General features: G+C 42.5%; 2 protein-coding genes across 2 annotated transcripts in view; both read left to right on the top strand.

Moving 5' to 3' along the window:
- Positions 1 to 1,147: 1,147 nt before the first annotated feature.
- znf865 (zinc finger protein 865) lies at positions 1,148 to 16,115 on the top strand. The gene is given in 4 exon segments (XM_048229066.1): positions 1,148 to 2,042; positions 9,382 to 10,778; positions 10,780 to 14,195; positions 14,197 to 16,115. Coding segments are annotated over 3 exon segments (4,566 nt in total). The 5' UTR covers positions 1,148 to 2,042; positions 9,382 to 10,211; the 3' UTR covers positions 14,780 to 16,115.
- Positions 16,116 to 18,277: 2,162 nt separating this feature from the next.
- The window catches only part of dbpa (D site albumin promoter binding protein a), a 9,503-nt gene continuing 7,903 nt past the window's right edge, over positions 18,278 to 19,877 (top strand). Inside the window, exons 1-2 of the mRNA XM_048229090.1 lie at positions 18,278 to 18,455; positions 19,787 to 19,877. The exon at positions 19,787 to 19,877 is cut by the window's right edge and continues 141 nt beyond it. Of these exons, the coding sequence (XP_048085047.1) occupies positions 19,832 to 19,877 (46 nt within the window). The 5' untranslated portion in view covers positions 18,278 to 18,455; positions 19,787 to 19,831. The remainder of the gene's footprint in view (positions 18,456 to 19,786) is intronic.

Here is a 19,877-nt window from a genome sequence, read left to right as displayed (position 1 = left end):
ATAGGGGAGTTGGTTTCCACCACTTGGGGGAAAAAGCAACAAAGTCAAACTTGAACAAAGTCAAAATCATGACATAAGTCGAAATTTAATAATTTAATAAAAATAATATTATGCCTAAATCAAAATTGAGATATGCTAGGCCACTTTGCACTTTTCATCTCAACATCTCGATTTAATAGGCTATCTAACATTTTTTTACTTAATAGACTATCTCAGAGTTTCGACTTAGTAGGCTATCTCTTTTTACTTTGTCTGCGGCCGATTTTCTTTCCAAGTGGCGGCATAATTTTGCAACCTCGTATCTTTAAAGCCACAAGTTCAAAGCTGGTCTTCACCTAGTCTACAGACATGCGCCTCTCCCACCTCCACAGCAAGTGAGGCGTTCCCGACGTTCGCCATTTTGAGGGGCCGGGTCGCGGGGATTTCGTGCAGGCAGAAGGCAGCATGGTAAAATGGCTTCGAAATGTTAGAAACCTCGGGCACTGTCGTGTGCTCCGTAGTTTCGACCATGATTTTGAACCGTAATACGCTAGAGGTTGTTACAGTTGCCTTATGTTCTGAATTAATTATCTTTAATGACCCCGTATCGCATATGTGGTGAACATCTGGCTTCGTTCTGTTCTAGGAATGTTTGTGTCCAAGGAAAGTCTCTAATCACAAGCACCACACATAGGCTACTCTTCACGCATTCAATTGAAACATTTCTATCCCGGGAACAATTGTTAATATTTGACGTCACCAACATAAATAAATTCGCCCGGTCCTACAAATTCTGTTACAAGCTCCGACGTTTGATGAGCGTGCCTCCTCGACCTGTCAGCAGGCAGGGAGTTTCTATTGTGCTGGACACATTTTATTGTTCCTTGCTGTCAGGTCTCAAATCTGACGACATACGTTTGCAAATGTTAACATTAGCTTGATGTACAACGTTCTTTAAAGACATATGCTCATTGGGATAACCATACGAATATGAACGAATGCATTTGGTTATACAGATGCATGTCATGAATTATGTTCCACTAGCAAAATGTAATGTTATTTGAATTCCCCAAATGTTATAAACAAAGAAATATCTGGCAGCAGCACGGACAGTTAAGCGTGTAACACTACCCGGAACCAAATATCATACCGGAAACGACCACTTTGAAGTGAAGCGAACATAAGTATTCATAGGAAGACGGGGACACCGAAAATTGACACGGGGCGGAAAATATTCCGCTGAAAAAAATACCTAAATATAAATGGATACGAATAATGAGGACATTTTGACTTAAGATCGCGGGTAATCAAGCAATACACCGGCGAGTGCGCATGCAAATGAAAAAATACTCGGTATTTGAAAGATAGCTAACCCAGCGGAAATTGGGTTTGGTTAACGGGTCGAAAACAGAGCTGTCGTCGGGCCGATGGGGAGGCCTTTGAGGTGTTTTTCGGCTGAAGGAAGAAAATGACCTGCTAACCTGAAATTGGATACCGCCTTTGTGTGTGCTTCCCGTTTCTGGAGTCTTTTATGCAAGGCCTAACCACATAAAGTCTATTTTTTCCCCAAACGAACTGTTACGGATACCTTGTTTTTTGCCAGCCATCAGCGCCAGCTATCAAACTAGCCAGATAGCTTAATTAGCTAAGTTAGCAAGCGAGATGAAAACGAAACCCTGTATTCACTTGGATGGGTAGCTACGTTACTGGTCAAGTGGAATTACTTTCATCAGGGGGAGTATACATTATAAAGAAGTATACATTTTATATTTGTTATCCTTCGACGCTTGCATTTGAAAATTAGAATTAACGTCAGAAGAAACTAACGCAGAGGCCCAAGGGTTAGCCGAGAAGCTATTACCGAATGTCACATTATTCTTGTTTTTTAATGTTGCATAGAATTTTTTTTTTGCATTTAATATCGCCTGTGTGGTACCAAGAAATGTGATTTAAGAAGAAATTCGATTGCCCCCTTCCCTACACCCCCCTTTTTAAATTCTGCGTTCAACCTCCTGCTGTGGAGCATCAGGTTCGGATCTCTTGACGACCCGCCAAACCTTCAGGTAAGTTATTAGCTTGCCATCTTGGTCAGGAAGTTGTATAAGTACTTTGTCATTGTTTATGCCGAGACAAAAAGTGTAATTATGCATGCGCATTCTCTACAATATCACTTGAGAGTGAGTGAGGGGTCCTGCAGGATAGGCAGAATGACCACCCCACACAGCATGAAAGACATTGTTTTTCCAATTTCGATTAGGAACTTTCCATTTGCCTTTGAGCATTCAAAAATCTACAGAATATGTTAAATCTTCTTATCAACGTATCCATACGATAACATTTTATTATGTCAACGTTATAATAAAATTATATATTTGCGTTTTTTTTTGCACGATTGTTATGAGACACTCAGTTATGTATTGACCATTTCAATAGCGTCACATTTTACACATTAGAAGATAAACCCTTGGAAATGCCAAAGCCAGTAAATTAACATGGAATGTTGCTAGGCCAAAGGGCAAAATCAGGTAATCCGCCCCAATCTATACCTGAGTTGAGAGGCCTGTCACTGTCGACCATCGCGCCATCGCCTGACTGCCCTGTGTTCCCCAAAGCCCTAGGCTTCAAAGAGGGAGAAAATGCGTTCCTGGTGCCATCTCCAATAGCACATTACCCTAGCTTGCTATCTGTCTTTTGCACGTCAACTCGGATGAAGGATAGGCCCACCTAAGGTGATTGTTTGGTACGTTACCTGACAGATCTCGCCAAGACTAGGCAATTCAAGAATGAACTCGGATTATATCATCATAGCCTAATAATGTTTTATTGTCGTTGTTGCTATTGCGCAAGACGACACGGTACGTTGCTGCAGACTTTTGTTTATATGAGAACTAACTTACAGGAGTGACCGGCTAAGCTTTTTGGAATTGCGTGTCCATGTGTCTTTGTGTACATGTGGGGAGTTCATTTACCGATTAGTATAATTGTCAGTAATTCGAAAGGTTAAAAACATGGCATGTCAAGACTCATTACAGGGTGTCTGTTAAACAGGTATATTGGCAGATCCTACCTTATTGCGCAGATACTTTTTTTAATATATATATATATATATATATATATATACTAGTTATTTGTATAATGCTTACCATTAATGTTTCCTCTCAATAACAGAAACACGTTTTGTGGTTAGGTGTCTGCAGTTATGGTATGTAGGATATTCTATGTGCCTGGAGGCAGCATTATAACCATAGAAATGCTAGAATGTTGACTAATTTAGCATCTTATGAAGCAGTTTGTGCATAAACTGGAAATGTCACTCATGTATATTGTGTACTTCAGTCGTTTTTCACATTTCTATCTCCATGCTTGAGGTGATTTGATGAACCACTACTGACAGAATAAGACTCCTGTGGTCTAGACACTGTTCTTATGGTCTGCTATTTTGTACAGATTGGAGCCTTATGTAGCTGCCACTCAAGTTATGGTATTCTTCCATGCTTGGGTCTGGGGGAGGGCTGGTAGGTCTGGTTTCAGGTCCTAGTGAGTCACCCAATATTTTCACAAAAAAAAAATGAGATCAGCATTCATTAAACATTTTAATTTTGGACTTGGAATACTGTTTGAGCCCATATTAGGCCTACCTGAACAATAATAGGAAAAGGTTCTAAAGGGGACAGGCCTAAATCATGCATTGATGTCAGGTCAAGAATTGCCCCCACCCCCACTCCCAAATGTTCCATGCCGGTACACTGACATCATAGCCAATTGCACACGGGCACAACACAATGTAACACATTAGTTACATTGTATTTATTCAAGCATTGCATGCAGTTTGGTTCAATTGTCAAAAGGTGCTTCCCTTATTTCTGGGTTATAAGATAATAATTTGTTAATAGTTTTATGCAGTAGGAGTGTGACATTTACTTGTAGAGAAGCCATGTAGCCATGCCCCCCACCCCCAAGTCACTGGAATAGACTGCGTGACAAAGGACTTTTTTACTAATCGAGTTTTGTTTTTATTCCTGATAATTATTTGTCTTTTCTCCTTACTATTTTGAGGTGAGGAGGGACCTTGTAGATATATGGGTGGATTGTGGAAACCTTTCTTTTTTAACATTGACAAAGCTAAATGTTGGTAATAATCAAAGAAACACAGGCAGTTCATGGATTAGGCCCATTACTGAAGTCAATGATTCATTTTAACTGGTGTTAAAGTTAATTTTAAAGAATTACCCCCCTTCCTGCCTTGCCTTGCTCTGTCTGTCTGTGCATGTGTGTGTATAATTTAATGAAGATCATTCTTAGATACTGAGGTTGTACCCATTTTTGGGATCAAACTGCAAACTGGTACCGTGCTGTAAATTAAGGAGACTCAGTACAGTATTCCAAAAGTGGATTACCCACTGCTGAAAAGCAAAAAAGGTGCTATGTCAAACAGTAACACCTACAAGAAGCCTACTGCAGTGCCAAGGAATTGACCAAACAAAGCCACCTTGCATCTTTCATAGAGATAAACCTAGCCCTTGGCAATATGGCTGAAGTATATATCACCAGATTATTCATATCAGTCAATATGGGTAATTATTGATTATTACTGATTATTTTTAGCAACCTTAAAAAGGTTTATTTTGGCATATAGCCAAACAGGCTAGTAGGGACAGTGTTTTCATAACTTTTAACTTTTAACAGTGTTAACTTCATAACTTTTGGTATCAAATGCCTTCATGAGTATATATGAATTACACTATATTAGGCTAAAATATTTTATAAGATTTGTATATGTTTGTTCAACCTTTAAATTGATTAAAATGATCAGACAAAAAAGTAATCTGAATGGTTTTATGTGGACTGGAATCGTGACGTCAGCAACTATGTTTAAGACACAGAAGTTATATAGAGAAGGAATGAGTAATGGTGGTGGGGTCATTCCACGTCAATTCAACCAGGGCCCACACACTTAGGTCTCAATCGATTTTGTTACCCAGGCCTCTTTTTTTGTCAAAGTTCACAAGCCCATAGTGCAAGAACTAAACCATGTAGGAGGCTCCAATTTTGCATGCTGGTACATAAATAGGAATAGTATAGCACAATCACGTTTGGTCTGGATGGTCCTGCATGGTCATAGCTGTCCCTCAAAGTTGATCAAAATTTTATTGGAGTTTTTGGCTGGGCTCTGTTTAGGCCTTCAGAAGACATATCTGTACTCAACATATAGGCTCTTGATTTATGTTCCTTATTGAGATAAGTAGAAACACTCACAAAAATCCATGAACAGAAAATAAATTCCTTCAGGGTCTGAACAGCAGACCTCACAAGTCTGAAAAATCATTTTGGTTCTCATTTTCAGAGCACCCAAACACCTTGTGGGAATATACAAAGATTTTTTTATATATTTTTCTTTATTCTCCATGATCCTTTTTTTAAAAAAGCACCAATTTGACTTGTCTTATGCAAATCTTTCTTATTTATTTTTACCACCCTGAACATGGGCAAAATGCACCATTAAGATCAATATGTTTTATAGTTACCACAGTGCCACCTGTGGTTGTATAAAGTAACCTGTGGTAACTATACAAAACATATTGATCTCTGGTGCATTTTCATGTGTCAAGTCAAGAAGCACGCTTGAAATTGAATCATGCATCCGAAGGTGTTCCATCGAACAATTTTCTTATTGCAATCTGTAAACTGTCTATCGCGATATATCTCTCTATCATTTTGTCACCCAGGCCTCAGACATTCTTAGTGCAATAGCTTAATTGTTTCATTGTATGGTAATAGTGTCACATAAGATAACCAGTGATACTATATTCATTATAGCCTAATATAGTTTTTTGGACCTATTGAATATCAACAGTTGAGTACCATATTTTCTTTAAAGTTGTGAGTTCCAATAATTTGGTTAATAATTCAATGAGAAGCATAATATGGCATTTCTGCCGATATTGAAGCGATATGTTCAAACTAATTGGTTTGATTGCCAATTTCTGACACCATTATATCCACAACCTTTTTTAAAATTTCATTTAAGAGAACCATCGTACCTCCATTAAGATATATCAATATATCTTAATGGAGCCTCAGTGGACCAAATTCCTCGTACATTTGTTTGTCTGTTCTTCCTTAGATTTTTGAATAGTGTGGAATGGACATGTAACAAAACATGATCAAAATGGTCATACCGTTTATGTAGCCTTCTACAACATTGCCATGTCTGCTAAAAATTCCTTTCTTGTTTAGTAGACCTAAACCTGCCCACAATCTCCACACCAAACTAGCTCATGTACACAACCTTCTCACGAGATGAAACTGTAGAGAAAGCTTTGGTGGTTAATCATTGTTGTTTCATATGGTTAATGGAGATGACATTTCAAAGGCTTAGAAAACAACCTATTTTTTACATGAACATAAAGTAATTAAACGACAGTGTCACTTTTAGGCTACTGAAGTGAACTGACAAGTGAACTTGTGAAGGCCAGTAAAATAGGCCAGTCTGGAAAAATCTAAAATCATTCACAAAGTGAATAGTCTGGTGACTCATGACTGGGATTCCTTTCCAACACTTGCATTGCGACTGGCACTAACTTTGAAATCATTAGTCCTGCCTTACCACAATAGAGTCCCGAAGCCATGACGTAGCGTTGCCATGGCAGCAATTTCACTGGATCTAAACAAATTAATCTAACCATTGAAATCACTGTTAGCGGTGGCTTACTTAATCTATTTCAATAATTTTACAATGTTTCTAAGATGTTAGTATATTTTTTTACACTGTAGGAATCACATGCTACAACATATATTCATACCAACACGATCAAATTCGTGACTACAGAGTTTTATTTTAGCATGGGTTTCCTCTGTAAAAGAGATCTGCATGTAACTTCACAGCATGCGGTTAAAATCCTTAAATTCACGGACGTATTTTGGCTTTATTTTTTAAGCAAAAAACATCACTCTTAACAGCCGCCAGTCTTTGAGAAGACGGGAAATATCCACTGGAATTTTGTTTCTTTATATTACACCTGTCAGGGAATCCGTGTTATGTGGGTAAGCTGCTGCCTAGCAGGTAAAGCATGTTTAAATGGCTATAGCCTACATTTAAAACAATTTATTAGCTAGAAATGATGCCACACATGTCTACATTCAATGCAATTTAAGCCACTTCGAAAGTTTGTTTAGATCCAGTGATTCTGCCGTCATGTAAACGCTACGTCAGACTTCGGTACTCAATGGGAAATGTTTCCAACTTTAGCATCATAATAGGAGAAAGCTGGACCAATGATTTCAATAACATTGTTCGGATTCCTAATGTTACTTCCTACTTCACCTAAGCTATATTGCATTGTCAGGTGCCAGACTAGTATCTCAGTGAAATTATGAAAATGATGGTGTTGAGATGTAATGGTATGAAAATTTAGGCCATCCTTAAATATATTTTCGTTTGCCGTAACCCGACCGACCCTGTCAATTTAGAACCGACCAAAATATATTTATCTTTTTCCCCTTTTAGTCCGACCGACTTGCCGGCTGTAAACTTGCGTTAAGACCGACCGATTATTATTATTTTTTTTACTCTAAACATCCAATACAAATGCAATAAAATAATATTTATTTTAGTAGGCCTAAGTATTGTGAATATAAATTGCCTACATGCAAACGTAGGCTCGACAACGCTTTTACTTGACACAAAGTTCTGGAAGAACTGTGCCCAGATCTTTTCCCATTCCTTCTCCCCTCTAATCTAACGATGACCTTGTTGAAGAATTGAATGTTTCATTCGTTCCTCCTGATCAGGATGAAACAGGCATGAGAGACAAGAAAAGAGTAGGCTACAGTTTAAACAATCCTATGTAAACTTCCGATAATTTCAATATTTTACAACATATCGTGAATGAATGGCCGTCACAAGTTGCCATTAGCTGTAGTCTAGTAGATGTCACAAGTGTTTATCACAACAAACTTCCAAGATGTGGTAGGCAGCTGTGCATTAATATCAGACGAGTGTTAAAAAAGTTAAATGAAATAAGACACTGCACTACCTACAGAAACAGCCTTTGTTAGAACCTTTCTGTAAACTTTCAAAGTTTACAATACTTCGGTTTGTTTGCAGGGACCCTATCCACGCTACCACCGAAGTTTTGAGCCTTGTCAGTAGTTTGAAATATAGCAATTTCTTTATTTACAGGCTTGTACGAACAACTGTCTAGCTCAACTCCTCCGATTAACTTAGTTTTGCTCCCAAACGAAAGTTTGAACTCGGTGTCATCCATAAAGGCCAAATGTATTGCCGAAACGTATCAAGTTTTCTAATTGCACAGCCTACCATCCACCTTCTACCTGTGGACATGCTTCTACAGTGGTTACATGTAAGAGTTGTCAACAGTTGGTGTTGCTATTTAATCAAAATGTGTTTGTTTGCTGAATTGGAACTGGAACGTATGGGATCACCCCCAGCTCTGAGTTTTGACTTCTTGAATCAAATGGAACAAGGCATTTGTTTCATTTTTATTGACATACATGTATTTACGTTGCAGTCTATTACTTACCACAAAGGAAATATATTGTTAGTCTATAAAAGAAACCACCCTGTTTAGAATAGAATTCTATGGACGGTGTTTGGTTTAACATTGTGAAGTTAGCACTTTTAGAATGTGAACAAGATTGTTGGGAATAATAGGTTGTTTGGTCTATTTGCTGTGGTTTATTTTCAATACCATTAACAATTAATTTACCAAGAGAATGCATTTCAAAATAGAATGATGCTTTATGGATAATTTTGATAACTGGCTAGCTTGATAGCTACCATTAGCCACTCTAAGACTAATTGGATGGCAACCGGTTACTTTTGAAATGCATGCTTTTTGCAAAGGGAAAGGAATGCAAAGTGCACGCTTTTTCATAGGAAAATGAAAGTGAATTTCTAATGGCCAGTGTGCCAGTAAAACCTTAAAAAAAAAAAATAGGCATTGATCTTTAAAATCCTGTGTCCTGTAGCCTAAATGTTGTCAGTCATTCTTAATATTCGCAATTGGTGCATATGTATGTTTAACTGTTGCAGTGTAATGTTAGATTATGTGTAAGTTAAGTACAGAACTGACTGTGCGCCCAATTTTTTGTCTGTGCTCCTAAATTTTTTCACTTGGGCGCACAAGTGCTCCTGGAAAAAAATGTTAGTGTAGAGCCCTGTGTTTGACTCACCGAAGGCATTCTGTACCACAGTTGGGTGCAAAGGAGGGTTATAAAAAAAGTGGTACAATGTGTTTTGTGAAGCCAATCATTTAAAAAAAAATCTGTTTATGCAATGCCCTCTAATCTAATACATGTCTATAAATATTTGTATATGTGTGATAAGTTCTGTGAAACAAACTTCGCATCACTAATACCATGTGTTCCGTTTTTTCCTAGAATCTGCATGTTACCCTTGGCCAGGTGGAGAAGGTGAGACACTCGAGGAGCCCCGCTGTGCCTGGCTCACGGAGGGAAAACTCTGGAGGACTGAGTGCTTTCAAGGACATCCTGGTCTCCACGCAGTTTCACGAGGCGCCTTGGGAAAATCCCAATTCTGGCAAGATTTATTTGGAACAGTTGGTTGACCTGCATTCCATGAACTTTATCGAGTTTTAAAGATTTTTGGCTGTAGACACTTACTGGGCACATTTAGGCACACTGCTCGCGTAGAGCTGTTTTTTTTTTTTTTTTTTTTTTTTTTTTTTTTTTTTTTTTTTTTTTTTTTAGCATATCTCTCTTTTATTTAATCATGAACTTGACATCTGTCATTCTGAAAGGAGTTCAGTAGGTACTTTGTAATTTAAGCTTCCATGATCAAGGGCAATTTTGAATCACAAAGCACAGAAAGAACCCAAATTGTTTTAACACAAAAACAATAAGCCAGTACAACATCAGGCATACTCATAATCCCTCAAGACGGTAGTATTCCTATATAATCTTTTTAATTTATCTAGCATTAGAAGTGGATCTATAGGGACAGTTTCCACAAAAGAATCCCCCCAGCCTCCTTCATTGTGCTGTACACTCCAGTTTCTGTTTCTTGGAAGCCTTTTGGATTTACTACAACCTCTCTTCAGTCAGGCTGCATAAGGACAGCTTTTGCAAGAGCAACGTAAATCAGAGAGGCAACTGTTCCTGCTTGCTTAAGTGGAGGTGGGATTGTCCTCTAAGAGAGGCTGGGCAACGGGAAGCAGCCCCATCAGCAGCCCCTGAGCAGCTAGTGGGAAATGTTCCAGTTCGGTAAATACCCAATGGACATTTTAGAAATGCTGAGTGGACACCAGGCTCACCAGTTCAAAGGCCTGGGTTTGGAGAGGCAGTTGCAGCACCAGCAGCAGGTTCAGCTCCAGCAGCAGCTCCAGCAACAGCAGCAGCAGCAGAGTGAGGCCTCTGTTCTCTCCGGCCTGGGCCTTGGATCCTTACAGAGTTCTAGGAGTAATGCATTTGCGGATTCATCTTCCATATTTGCCAAAATGAGTGCACCCCCTCCCCCTCTTCCACAGCAGACTCAATCCTCATCACAGAGCTCAAGGAAGTCGAGCAAAATGAGCAGCAGTGGTAGCGGGAGCTCTTCTTCTGGATATCCCCAGTTCTTACGACCCTTCCACCCTGCTGAGGCAGCCTTGGCCCAGGAGCAACTCCACTCGGGGATGGGCCGCTTTGACTTTGGTAGTGGAAGCAGTGGAGGAAGTTCGGGCGTGATCGGAGGAGTTGTGACATCTGCCCCACCACCACCACCTTTACACCCTGGCCTGTCCGTACCCCAAGCTTCCCCTGGACCATCCTCATCCTCACCCCTCACCCTCCAGTTCAACCTCCACCTCCAACAACCCCCCCAGCAGCAGCAGCACTGTGGCCTCCTTGGGCCAGCCACTTGTTGGATCCCAGTCTGATGCTCGAAGTTTACACCAGCAGTTCAGCTGCATGCTTGCTGCCAATCAGTACTATCTCTCCGGAGTGCCAGCCAATGCCAGCTTGGAGCAGTTTCTGGTACAGCAAGGCACCCATAACCATCTGGGATTGGGTTTGGGCCAAGGTGCTGGAGATTCAAATTCAGGCTTGGCACCACCCCCAGCTCTGCATCCCTCACACACTCATGGACATCCAACTCCCCAGCCCCCACAGCAACAACAGCAGCTGCCACCCCATGCCTTATCACACCCCCACACTCATGCCCATCCACACCACCCTCTACACCCAGCCCCACAACCTTCACCTCTGGGAGGCTTTGATTTTCAAGGCATTCCAGTGCTCTCTTCCAACCAACTAGCTTCCCTGATGCAACAAGAAGCAGGCTTACCTCTTCCTTTGCCACTTCATCTATCTGTCCCCAAGGATGAGGGTAAGGGAGAAAGTGGCTCTGGGGCTGGAGGAAGTGGAGGTAGTGGCAGCAGGAGAAAGAAGGCCATGGCCGGCTATCTGCCCCAGAGAAAAACTGACGGAAGCAGTAGCAGTAGTGGCAGTAGCAGTAACCCTGGCTGCCACAGCAGCTCTGCTGGACATGGTCATGACACCGCCTCTGGCCTCGTTGGAGGAGGTGGAGGGGTTGGTTTGAGGGGTCTTGCTGGAGACCCCTCGTCCATCCTCTCTTCTACACAATCTTCCTCTTCTTCAACTGTCTCCTCCTCCTCTTCTTCCGCCCCATCCTCTAGCTCTGCCTCAGTGTTAGTAACCAATGTCTCACATCTCCCTAAACAGCCTGACAACCAACCTCCTATGGCTCCAGCTCCTACACAAACAGAGCCTGAGCCTCTGTATCACTGTGGGGAATGTGGCAAGTCTTTCACGCACCTTCCCAGCCTTCGTAGACACATACGCACCCATGGTGGAGATGGAGAGGGTGGAAATAGTGGCAGTAGCTCCAATCTCAATTCTAACCATCACCAAGCTGACACAAGCCTCCCTCACTCAACTCAGGATGGGATCTCTCAAAACGCTCATCACCGAGACCAGCAATCCAATCCAGACCCAACATCATCGTCCTGCCCAAGCCCAGAGAGGACTTACTGCTGCTCAGATTGTGGAAAGGGCTTCAAGAAAAGGGGCCATCTCCTTCAGCATGGAGTCATCCACTCTGGAGCACGTCCCTATGCCTGTGGTATCTGTGAGCGGTCTTTCAATCGCCGCGAGTCCCTCACAAGACATGAGAAGATCCATGAGGAGAAGCCGTTTCGCTGTCCTGCATGTGGACGCTGCTTCCGGGAAAGCACTTCCCTGCTCAATCACGCAGCTTCTGGTACCTGTGGCAAACCAAGACGCTCTAGAAGCAGTGATGGGAACAGTTCTGTGAATTCAGCGGACGGAAAGTCAGGTGGAAGTGGAGAATATCACAGCCGACAAGTTGGAGATGGATCAGGAATGAGCTATGGGAAAACTGAAGGACGTGGTGGTGCTGGAATGTCTTCTTGTGATGGTATGTATCAGCAAGGAAGAAGTGGAACCAGTGGCACAACTCCTAAAACTGAGGGGAAATATGGCTCGGATTACTCTAGGAATCGTTACCAAACATCTTGCAGAGTTGATGATTACCGTCGCCAACAGGGCAATCCATCTCCTTGTTACTCTGCTGATGGGTCCTGTAGCAGTGGAATGACTTGCCCAGCACTGCGGAAAGCTCCTCTTGCGCCCACCTTACACCCTCATCCTCAAAACCAGCAGCAACACCATCACCACCAACAGCAGCCTCACCTTCCCCTCTCCTCCCTTCTGGATGACTCTGAAGATGAAGTCACCAGCAGTGCCATGTCTGCCATAGCTGCTGCTGCTGCTGCGTCATTACCTGCAGAACTGAACAACAACGAAGGTCGTGAGGAGAGAAGGGACATCATTGGAGGTCTGCTAGGAGGCCTTGGCTTTGGGTCCATGGGAGTATCCCCGAGCGGGCCGTCTTCAACATCTGAATTGGACAAGTCCTATCGAGGAGGTGCAGGAAGTAACCAATGCATGAGTGGCTCCATGATGCCCTTGTCCCATCCAGCTCAGCCTAACCAACAGAACCCCAATGCTAAACCCAAGCGTCCCAGGAAGCCCAGGCAGAAGAGAGAACTCCGCCCTGGTGAAGTTGTTGTCAAGCGTAGACGGCGCCATCCAAGTGGACCACGTACAGATGGGGAGAGACCGTACCTGTGCACCGTCTGTGGCCGTGGATTCAGCAGACGTGAGACCCTCCGTCGTCACGATCGTGTGCACACAGGAGAAAAGCCGTTCCACTGTGACGTCTGTGGGAAGGATTTCAGAGAGCCTTTCCACCTCACCAAACATCAAACCGTGCATTCAGGCGAGAAGAACTACAAATGCTCCCTGTGTGGGAAAGACTTTGGCTATGCACAGAGCCTTAAGAGACACACAAAACTACATCTGAAGGGGGATTTTCGGCCAAGAAAGAGTAACACTAAGAGCAATGCTGCTCAAAACCATGGAGGAGTTATCAGCCAGCATGGAGATCAAAAAAACTCGGGCTCCTATTACTCGTACCCACAGGATAACTCGCAAGGATCCAATACCACCACAGGCAACCAACCTCCTGCTCGGCTATACACCTGCGAAATCTGCTGGAAATCCTTCCGCCATCACTTCCATCTGACAGCCCATCATCAAACAGTCCACGAAAATGGGGGGGAAAAGCTCTTTTGCTGTGAGGTGTGCGGGAAAGCCTTTGCATACTCCAATAGCCTAACCCGACACAGGCTGTCGCAGCATGGTTTGTCCCAGCCCCCAACAAACCAGGCCTCTGGCGCAGGAGGAAGCGGATCCGGGGGTGCCGGATCATCAGTTTCCGAGAGTGAAGCAGCCACTAATGCCCTCCTCCATCTGACCCCAGACAGCGGGCCTCATGGGGGCCAGCCATCCCACTCCACCCTCTCCCACCCACAGCATCCCATCCCCCAGCCAGCCGGCTACTCCCCCCTCTTCTATGTCCCCGAGTCAGGACCCCATACCTCCGGCTCCAGTGCGTCTTCTCAGCACCACTACTCCCCCAGTGGCCACCACTCCAGCCACCAGCCACCACTGGGGGTAAAAACGGATGTCTACGCAGGTAGCTCCTCCAGTATCCTGAGCCCTGCTCCTCCTCTCATCCCGATTGCTTCTGCTCAGCAACATCAGCAGCAGCAGCACCATCACCACCACCAGCAGCAGCAGTCACAGCACCCTTTTCAGTTGCCTCCCCTCCAGTCTCAGCGCCCACCTCAGCAGTCGGGGGAAGTCACGCACCCAAAAAAAAAAAAAAAAGAAGTTTAGTCTGATCAGCAGGGGGCCTCTGATGGGCTACATGAACCATGAAAACTCCAAAAGATACAGACTGATGCGAAGGAAAAAGCGCAGGCTCCAGAGACAGCTGAAAAGGAAAAAATGGATCCTGGCTCAGATTCTTCGGTCCAGAGGTGGGGCTGGGGGCGGAGGGACGTGGCGTGTGGGCCGGTTAAAGTTCCGAGGGCTGAGGTCGCTGGAGATCCACCTGAAGCGATTCCCGTGCCCCCTCTGTCCCAGCACCACCTTCTCCCGCCAGGCTTCCCTACTCGTCCACCGTGCGACACGACACCCCCCAAGGACCACTGGCCGCAGGGCCCGACTCCACTGCTCCGTCTGCGGGAAGCGCTCGCGCCGACTCCTGGGCGCCCTCCGTCACCGGGCCTTCCATCTCAACCAAGGCTGCTTCTCGTGCCCGCGCTGCCCCTCGCGCTTTTGGAACGCCGCCCTGCTGGAAAGGCATAGGATTGCCTGCCGGGGGGGGCACTGCTGCCACTGGGAACTGGGGTCTAAAATTGCAGATGTCACCCAAAGGGACAGTCGGTGAGGCCCAGAGCGAGAGATCAACAGTGGTGACTGAGTACAGGCACTAAATATTTTTTTAATTAAAAATAAAGAGAAAAAAAAACAAAAAAAAAAAAAAAAAACCTAAGATATCTAGGGTGTTTTTAAGATGATGGGGAAGGGGGAGGATAGGGCATAAGTGTTGGAGGAAGACATGCCTCTAGATATATACTTCACCATTAACATGAACTCTTCCGACCTGCATCTAAAGCAACATCCATAGAACACATGGAGCTCTAACTTGGATTCCTCAAGGGGGAAGTACTCTAGTAAGCGTGACTGTTTTCGTAGCATCTCTGTCCTTTTTAGATGCATTCACCATATCCTTTTTCGTAACATCTGTTTAGCGGTAATGAATGCATTCAAATATGAGTGAATTAATCCAAACAGTACTGATTTTATTTCTCCTGTTTAGTTTTCCCTTGTTATTCAAACAGTATAGTCTCTGTCTTTCTTTTGGTAAGTGTAGTTTTTTTTCTGTTTATTGTGGAATTGTGCTTTTTCTGTTGTTGTTTTTGTTTTTTGGTCATTTTGTATTGGCCAAAATGTTCAGCCGAGGGGTGAATGCCTGGGTGGAGAAGGGTCAGTCTTGGAAAAACGGATGTCGTCTGGGCATCGAGGATAACACGTTTAGACACTGTTGTTGTGAAACTTAACTCTGTGAATAACATAATCCCTCATCAAAGAAATCCCAAACACTTATCCATCAGTAAAGACGTCAAAAATCACAAGCAGAAAAATAACAGCATCTTGATCTAGGGTAGAATACATTGGTAGAGGCCATTTTCTGAATTGCTGATTTAAAAAAAAAATAAAGGAAAGAAGGAAAACCTTGGGCCTGCATAGAGTTCCAAGTGTCTTTGTTGTTGAGGTTTTGGAACACACAAGATGGGATCAGCCACCCTGTACTGTACAATTCGTATTATATTTTATTATATTATTGTGTTTTTTTTTTATATTCCAAGTATAAATTCTTTTTTAATCATTTTTACTCTGTGCTGGGTGGGTGGGATGTGACAAGGGGGTTATCCGTGTAAGATGAGGGGTTTTAAGTGTATCCATGTGATTTTTTTTTTTTTTTTTTTTTTTTTTTTTTTTTTTTTTTTTTTTTTTTTTTCTCCCTCCCCTCTGGATTTGTTTGTCCTAGTCTCCCAACACGATCATATCCACACACCGACCTATAGTTCCTCTCTTCCCCTTTTCTTCCTCTGTAAACTAAAAATAAGAACTATAAATACTAAACGACTATCCTCTTTTTTTTCCTAAACCTACAAAAGATGTTGAGACCCTCAAGAAATCAAATAAAAAGGTAAAAAGATTGTTTGGTGTAAGATTTTCTTTGGTTTGTTATTGCTCATGATACTGTGTGGTAAGACCTGAATTATGAAGTAAGGAAACTTGGAAAATATATTCTATATAACAATTCTGAGGCACTCAAGAGGATTGTATGTTTAAAAAGCCTTAGCTATTCAGTTAAGACATGCCTATTTGTTTTTGCATAATAACCATAATAACCTTCATCAGGACAAGTCAAAATGGATTGTGACTGAACTTCGAAAATAAATTGATATTCTGGAAGGCACACAATTTATGACACAAGAACATAATCACTTCAAGTTTAACCTTATCTGTTACACCTTTAGCCAACTGCACTCAGTGGTGTTGAATTATTCGCGAAATGACTTTGTCCAGAATTTAAAGGTCAAGACCATTTTAAAGTTTAATGACTAGAAGTCTAGCATAGTATACATTTTTTAAATGCTAAAACATGACTAGCAGTGCTATTGCTGAATGAACGGAGTGCCAAGGCTGACGGCATTGTCTTTCTTGAGCCTGTGTCCAGGTGGTCTCCACCTGGTACCCAGGGCCCCGTCTGACCGCCTACGCTCACATTTGCTGGCACATGCCCTGTGAGGTGCCACAACCAATTAGGAGGAAACACACACACACACACACACCTTCCGGCAGAGCTACTGTGCCACATCAGCGCTTCATTTTGCCCATTCTGGAAGAAGCCATCAATCTATCCATGCTGTAAGACACTTTTAGAGGATAACTGAAATGAATCAGTTGTTATTCCATTGTAATCAATTAATCAGTATTATGATAAGTAATAATAATTTTAAGGAGCTTTACTGGTTTGAGATTATCCGTCAGGTGCTCATCCTAGTGTGTGAATTGATTTAATTATTTGCTTTTTCTATTTTTTTTTTTTTTTTTTTTGTTATCTGCTATACTTGCAGAAAACACTAGGTGGCAATACAGGGCCACTGTTGAAATGGCTGGGATTAAGAGGTAGGGAACCCATGATGTGCAATAAAAGTGGAGACAGCTGGATATCTGATGGTGTTGATGAACACTGATTTGCTTCCGTGTTTGCAAATGTGATGAGGCATCAGTGCTGTAATTATGAAAATGTGTTTAACAATATAAATATCCAATCGTGCAATTCATAACTCTTTAGAAGAACAAGCCATATTTATTAGCCTATTCTTTGGTGAAAGTTATAGTTCACAGACTGAAGCATCGTCAATCCTCTCCTCCTTTGTTACTGTAGTTCATTGTATCATTGCATGTGGCTTATTACATGACAGAACTAATTCAGACAGAACTGCAGTATCAATAGTAAACATTCAAACTGGACACAGGTGCACACAAGTGAAATACCATTGTGGCCCTTAAAGAAGTGGTTGTCACTGAGAATAGAAACTTACAAAAAACAGTGCAAAGATGTTCTGTGTGGGTGTGTAAGGTCATGACCTTTAGAATGTATCAAGGCACACTAAGATGTAGCCTCCCAGCTGCATCTGTGACTAGCCCTCAACAGTGCACAACCTTGTCGCAGTGCGTGTTTAGGCATTTCTGACAATCCTGCGTGTGTGCTATGTCCCAAACTATAATCAGTCACAGTAGGTTAAAAACTGATGGTGTTCATTAAGATATGAAGAGTCCCACAATCATACCTGTCCTCAGACGATTGCCTCTAACTTAACTGCATCTCTTGACACCCACATTCGATTCTTCCCTCATCCTTTAACTGCCCTTGCTTTTTACTACACTCAGACACACTAAGATATATTCTTTAGGTCCAAATCAGAATTATTAGAAGTATTGCACATTATTAAAAAAAAAAAAAACACTGCCCTACGATACAATAGTATCTTGATTGTTTGTTTTTATTTGTATATCAGCGGTAAGGAGGCGAAACTCATGGAACCAGACCAACTTCGATCTGATGTCTGGCTGTAGCAGTGAAACACTAATCCACAGACTGGTGAAGCCGCTGTAGGCCTACTGTTGTTTTACACTTGCCTCACGCGGCACTAGCATGGGGAAGAGACTGGGAGGAGCGATCGACCTAGAAATATCCAATAGGAGGCCGTGGAAGGTTGAAACTGACCTACTTTGAACCAATGGCGTCGACTCTGGGATGCCCATAGCAGCATTCCCGCGTGCCTGGTCCATGTGCTTGCTCTGAGTAAACGAGTTGGTCTTAAGGTAGAGAGGAGAGATATTTCTGTCGGCCAAAACACGAACGCTCACGTTTTTGGCATCAGTATACCAGCTACAGGGATAACAGGTTACACCATGATCAACTGTAGGCCTTGTATGAAGAGAAACTCTTGATTAAACCTTCAGCTGAAACTCCTGGACAGGTGGTAGGTCAATAACACATTCACTGTGAATATTGTTTTATTCACTACAGTAGGCTAGCATATTTTTTGTTGATTTACTCTGTAAATAAGAGTTTGCACATACAATATAGGTATAATATAATATGTTCATGTCTATTAACTTGAACAAAACATTTGTGTGTTTACTTCCTGATCTTGGCTGGTTGCCTATTCTTAACCACGTGTTTTTACACCGTGTATGGTACAAATAAATCTTTTACAGAACGGGTTAATGTAAGAGGCGTAACTCAATATATGAATATATATTAGGTGACTTTTTGCTATTGGCTTGTGGCTTGGAGGCGGGTGTCCGTCATCATATGATGGGATGTTATCAAGGAGGTGTGAAGCATGAATATTAAGTAAACCCCTCCCTCAGCGCTGTTTCCCCGTGAGAGGTGATGTCACGAGAGCGGCCCGTGTTCGTTCCAGCTGACTCTCACCGCGGTTCGAGCGCTCGCGTTTTCTTATGGGTGTGCGGAGAAAAAGCGCGTGAAAGACTGAGCGAAGGTGAACCACTTGAAGGGAGAGGGAAACAGCAGCAACCAAACCTCGACTGACTGTTACGCTTTTATTTTATTTTTGGTTAATTAATCAAAAGATTTCCAGGCGACGTTAGGCTCAACATTTATCCTAGTCTGGAATTACCTATTTCTTGGCGGAGTAGGCTATTACTTGAATATCTTTAGGCCGTTTGTGCATAGGCCTATGCTATTTGCATTTATTGATAGTAGTTCTCTCTTCGAATCCATGGACGGCTATCCTTTACAACTGTTTGCTTTTTTATTTAGGGAATATTTCTGTCCAGGTCATGAGGAATATCAAACTGGTGTAAAGACAAATACTGCCAAATAAATGGACCTCTTGAAAGAAGTGGAGGAACGTCGCAAGTTTAAGAGATCCAACTTTGTTTGTCCTGGAGGCGAGTGACAAGGGGAGGGAGGTTTAAAACCCCTTAAAGGTGGCTGCGCTTCTGTCAAGAGGATGAGAGCGAAAGTCTAAATCGAGATTATTTATTGTTTAAGTTCTTTTTGCAAAAGGTGTAGCCTACTTAGAGGGCATCGACATTTTATAGACTACTGAATTTTGTACGTCTGCCAATGTGGATGTCAGCCTACTACTTGAATTATTAGTTTTTTTTTCTCCAGATGATTTGATCAGCCCTTCGCTCTGCGCAAGGGTGTGCAAATCAGTAACCAGTCTATAGCTGTATTTATACAGCAGTCAGGTCGTCTCATTATCTGAACGCATAAATCAACAATAGACAAGCTAGGCTAAGCGACTGACAGTTGTTCGTTGACGCATTTGTCTATTAGTCCCAGCCTCCGAGATAGACCTTGAGCGCACACCAGGAATCAACGATGTCCAGGCCGCTAACTCAGCTCCTACCACCGGAGCTACCAGCTG

Source organism: Alosa alosa, chromosome 20, assembly GCF_017589495.1.
Source record: "Alosa alosa isolate M-15738 ecotype Scorff River chromosome 20, AALO_Geno_1.1, whole genome shotgun sequence".
In the NCBI taxonomy this organism is placed as follows: domain Eukaryota; kingdom Metazoa; phylum Chordata; class Actinopteri; order Clupeiformes; family Clupeidae; genus Alosa; species Alosa alosa.
This window is presented reverse-complemented; position numbering and strand designations above follow the sequence as displayed.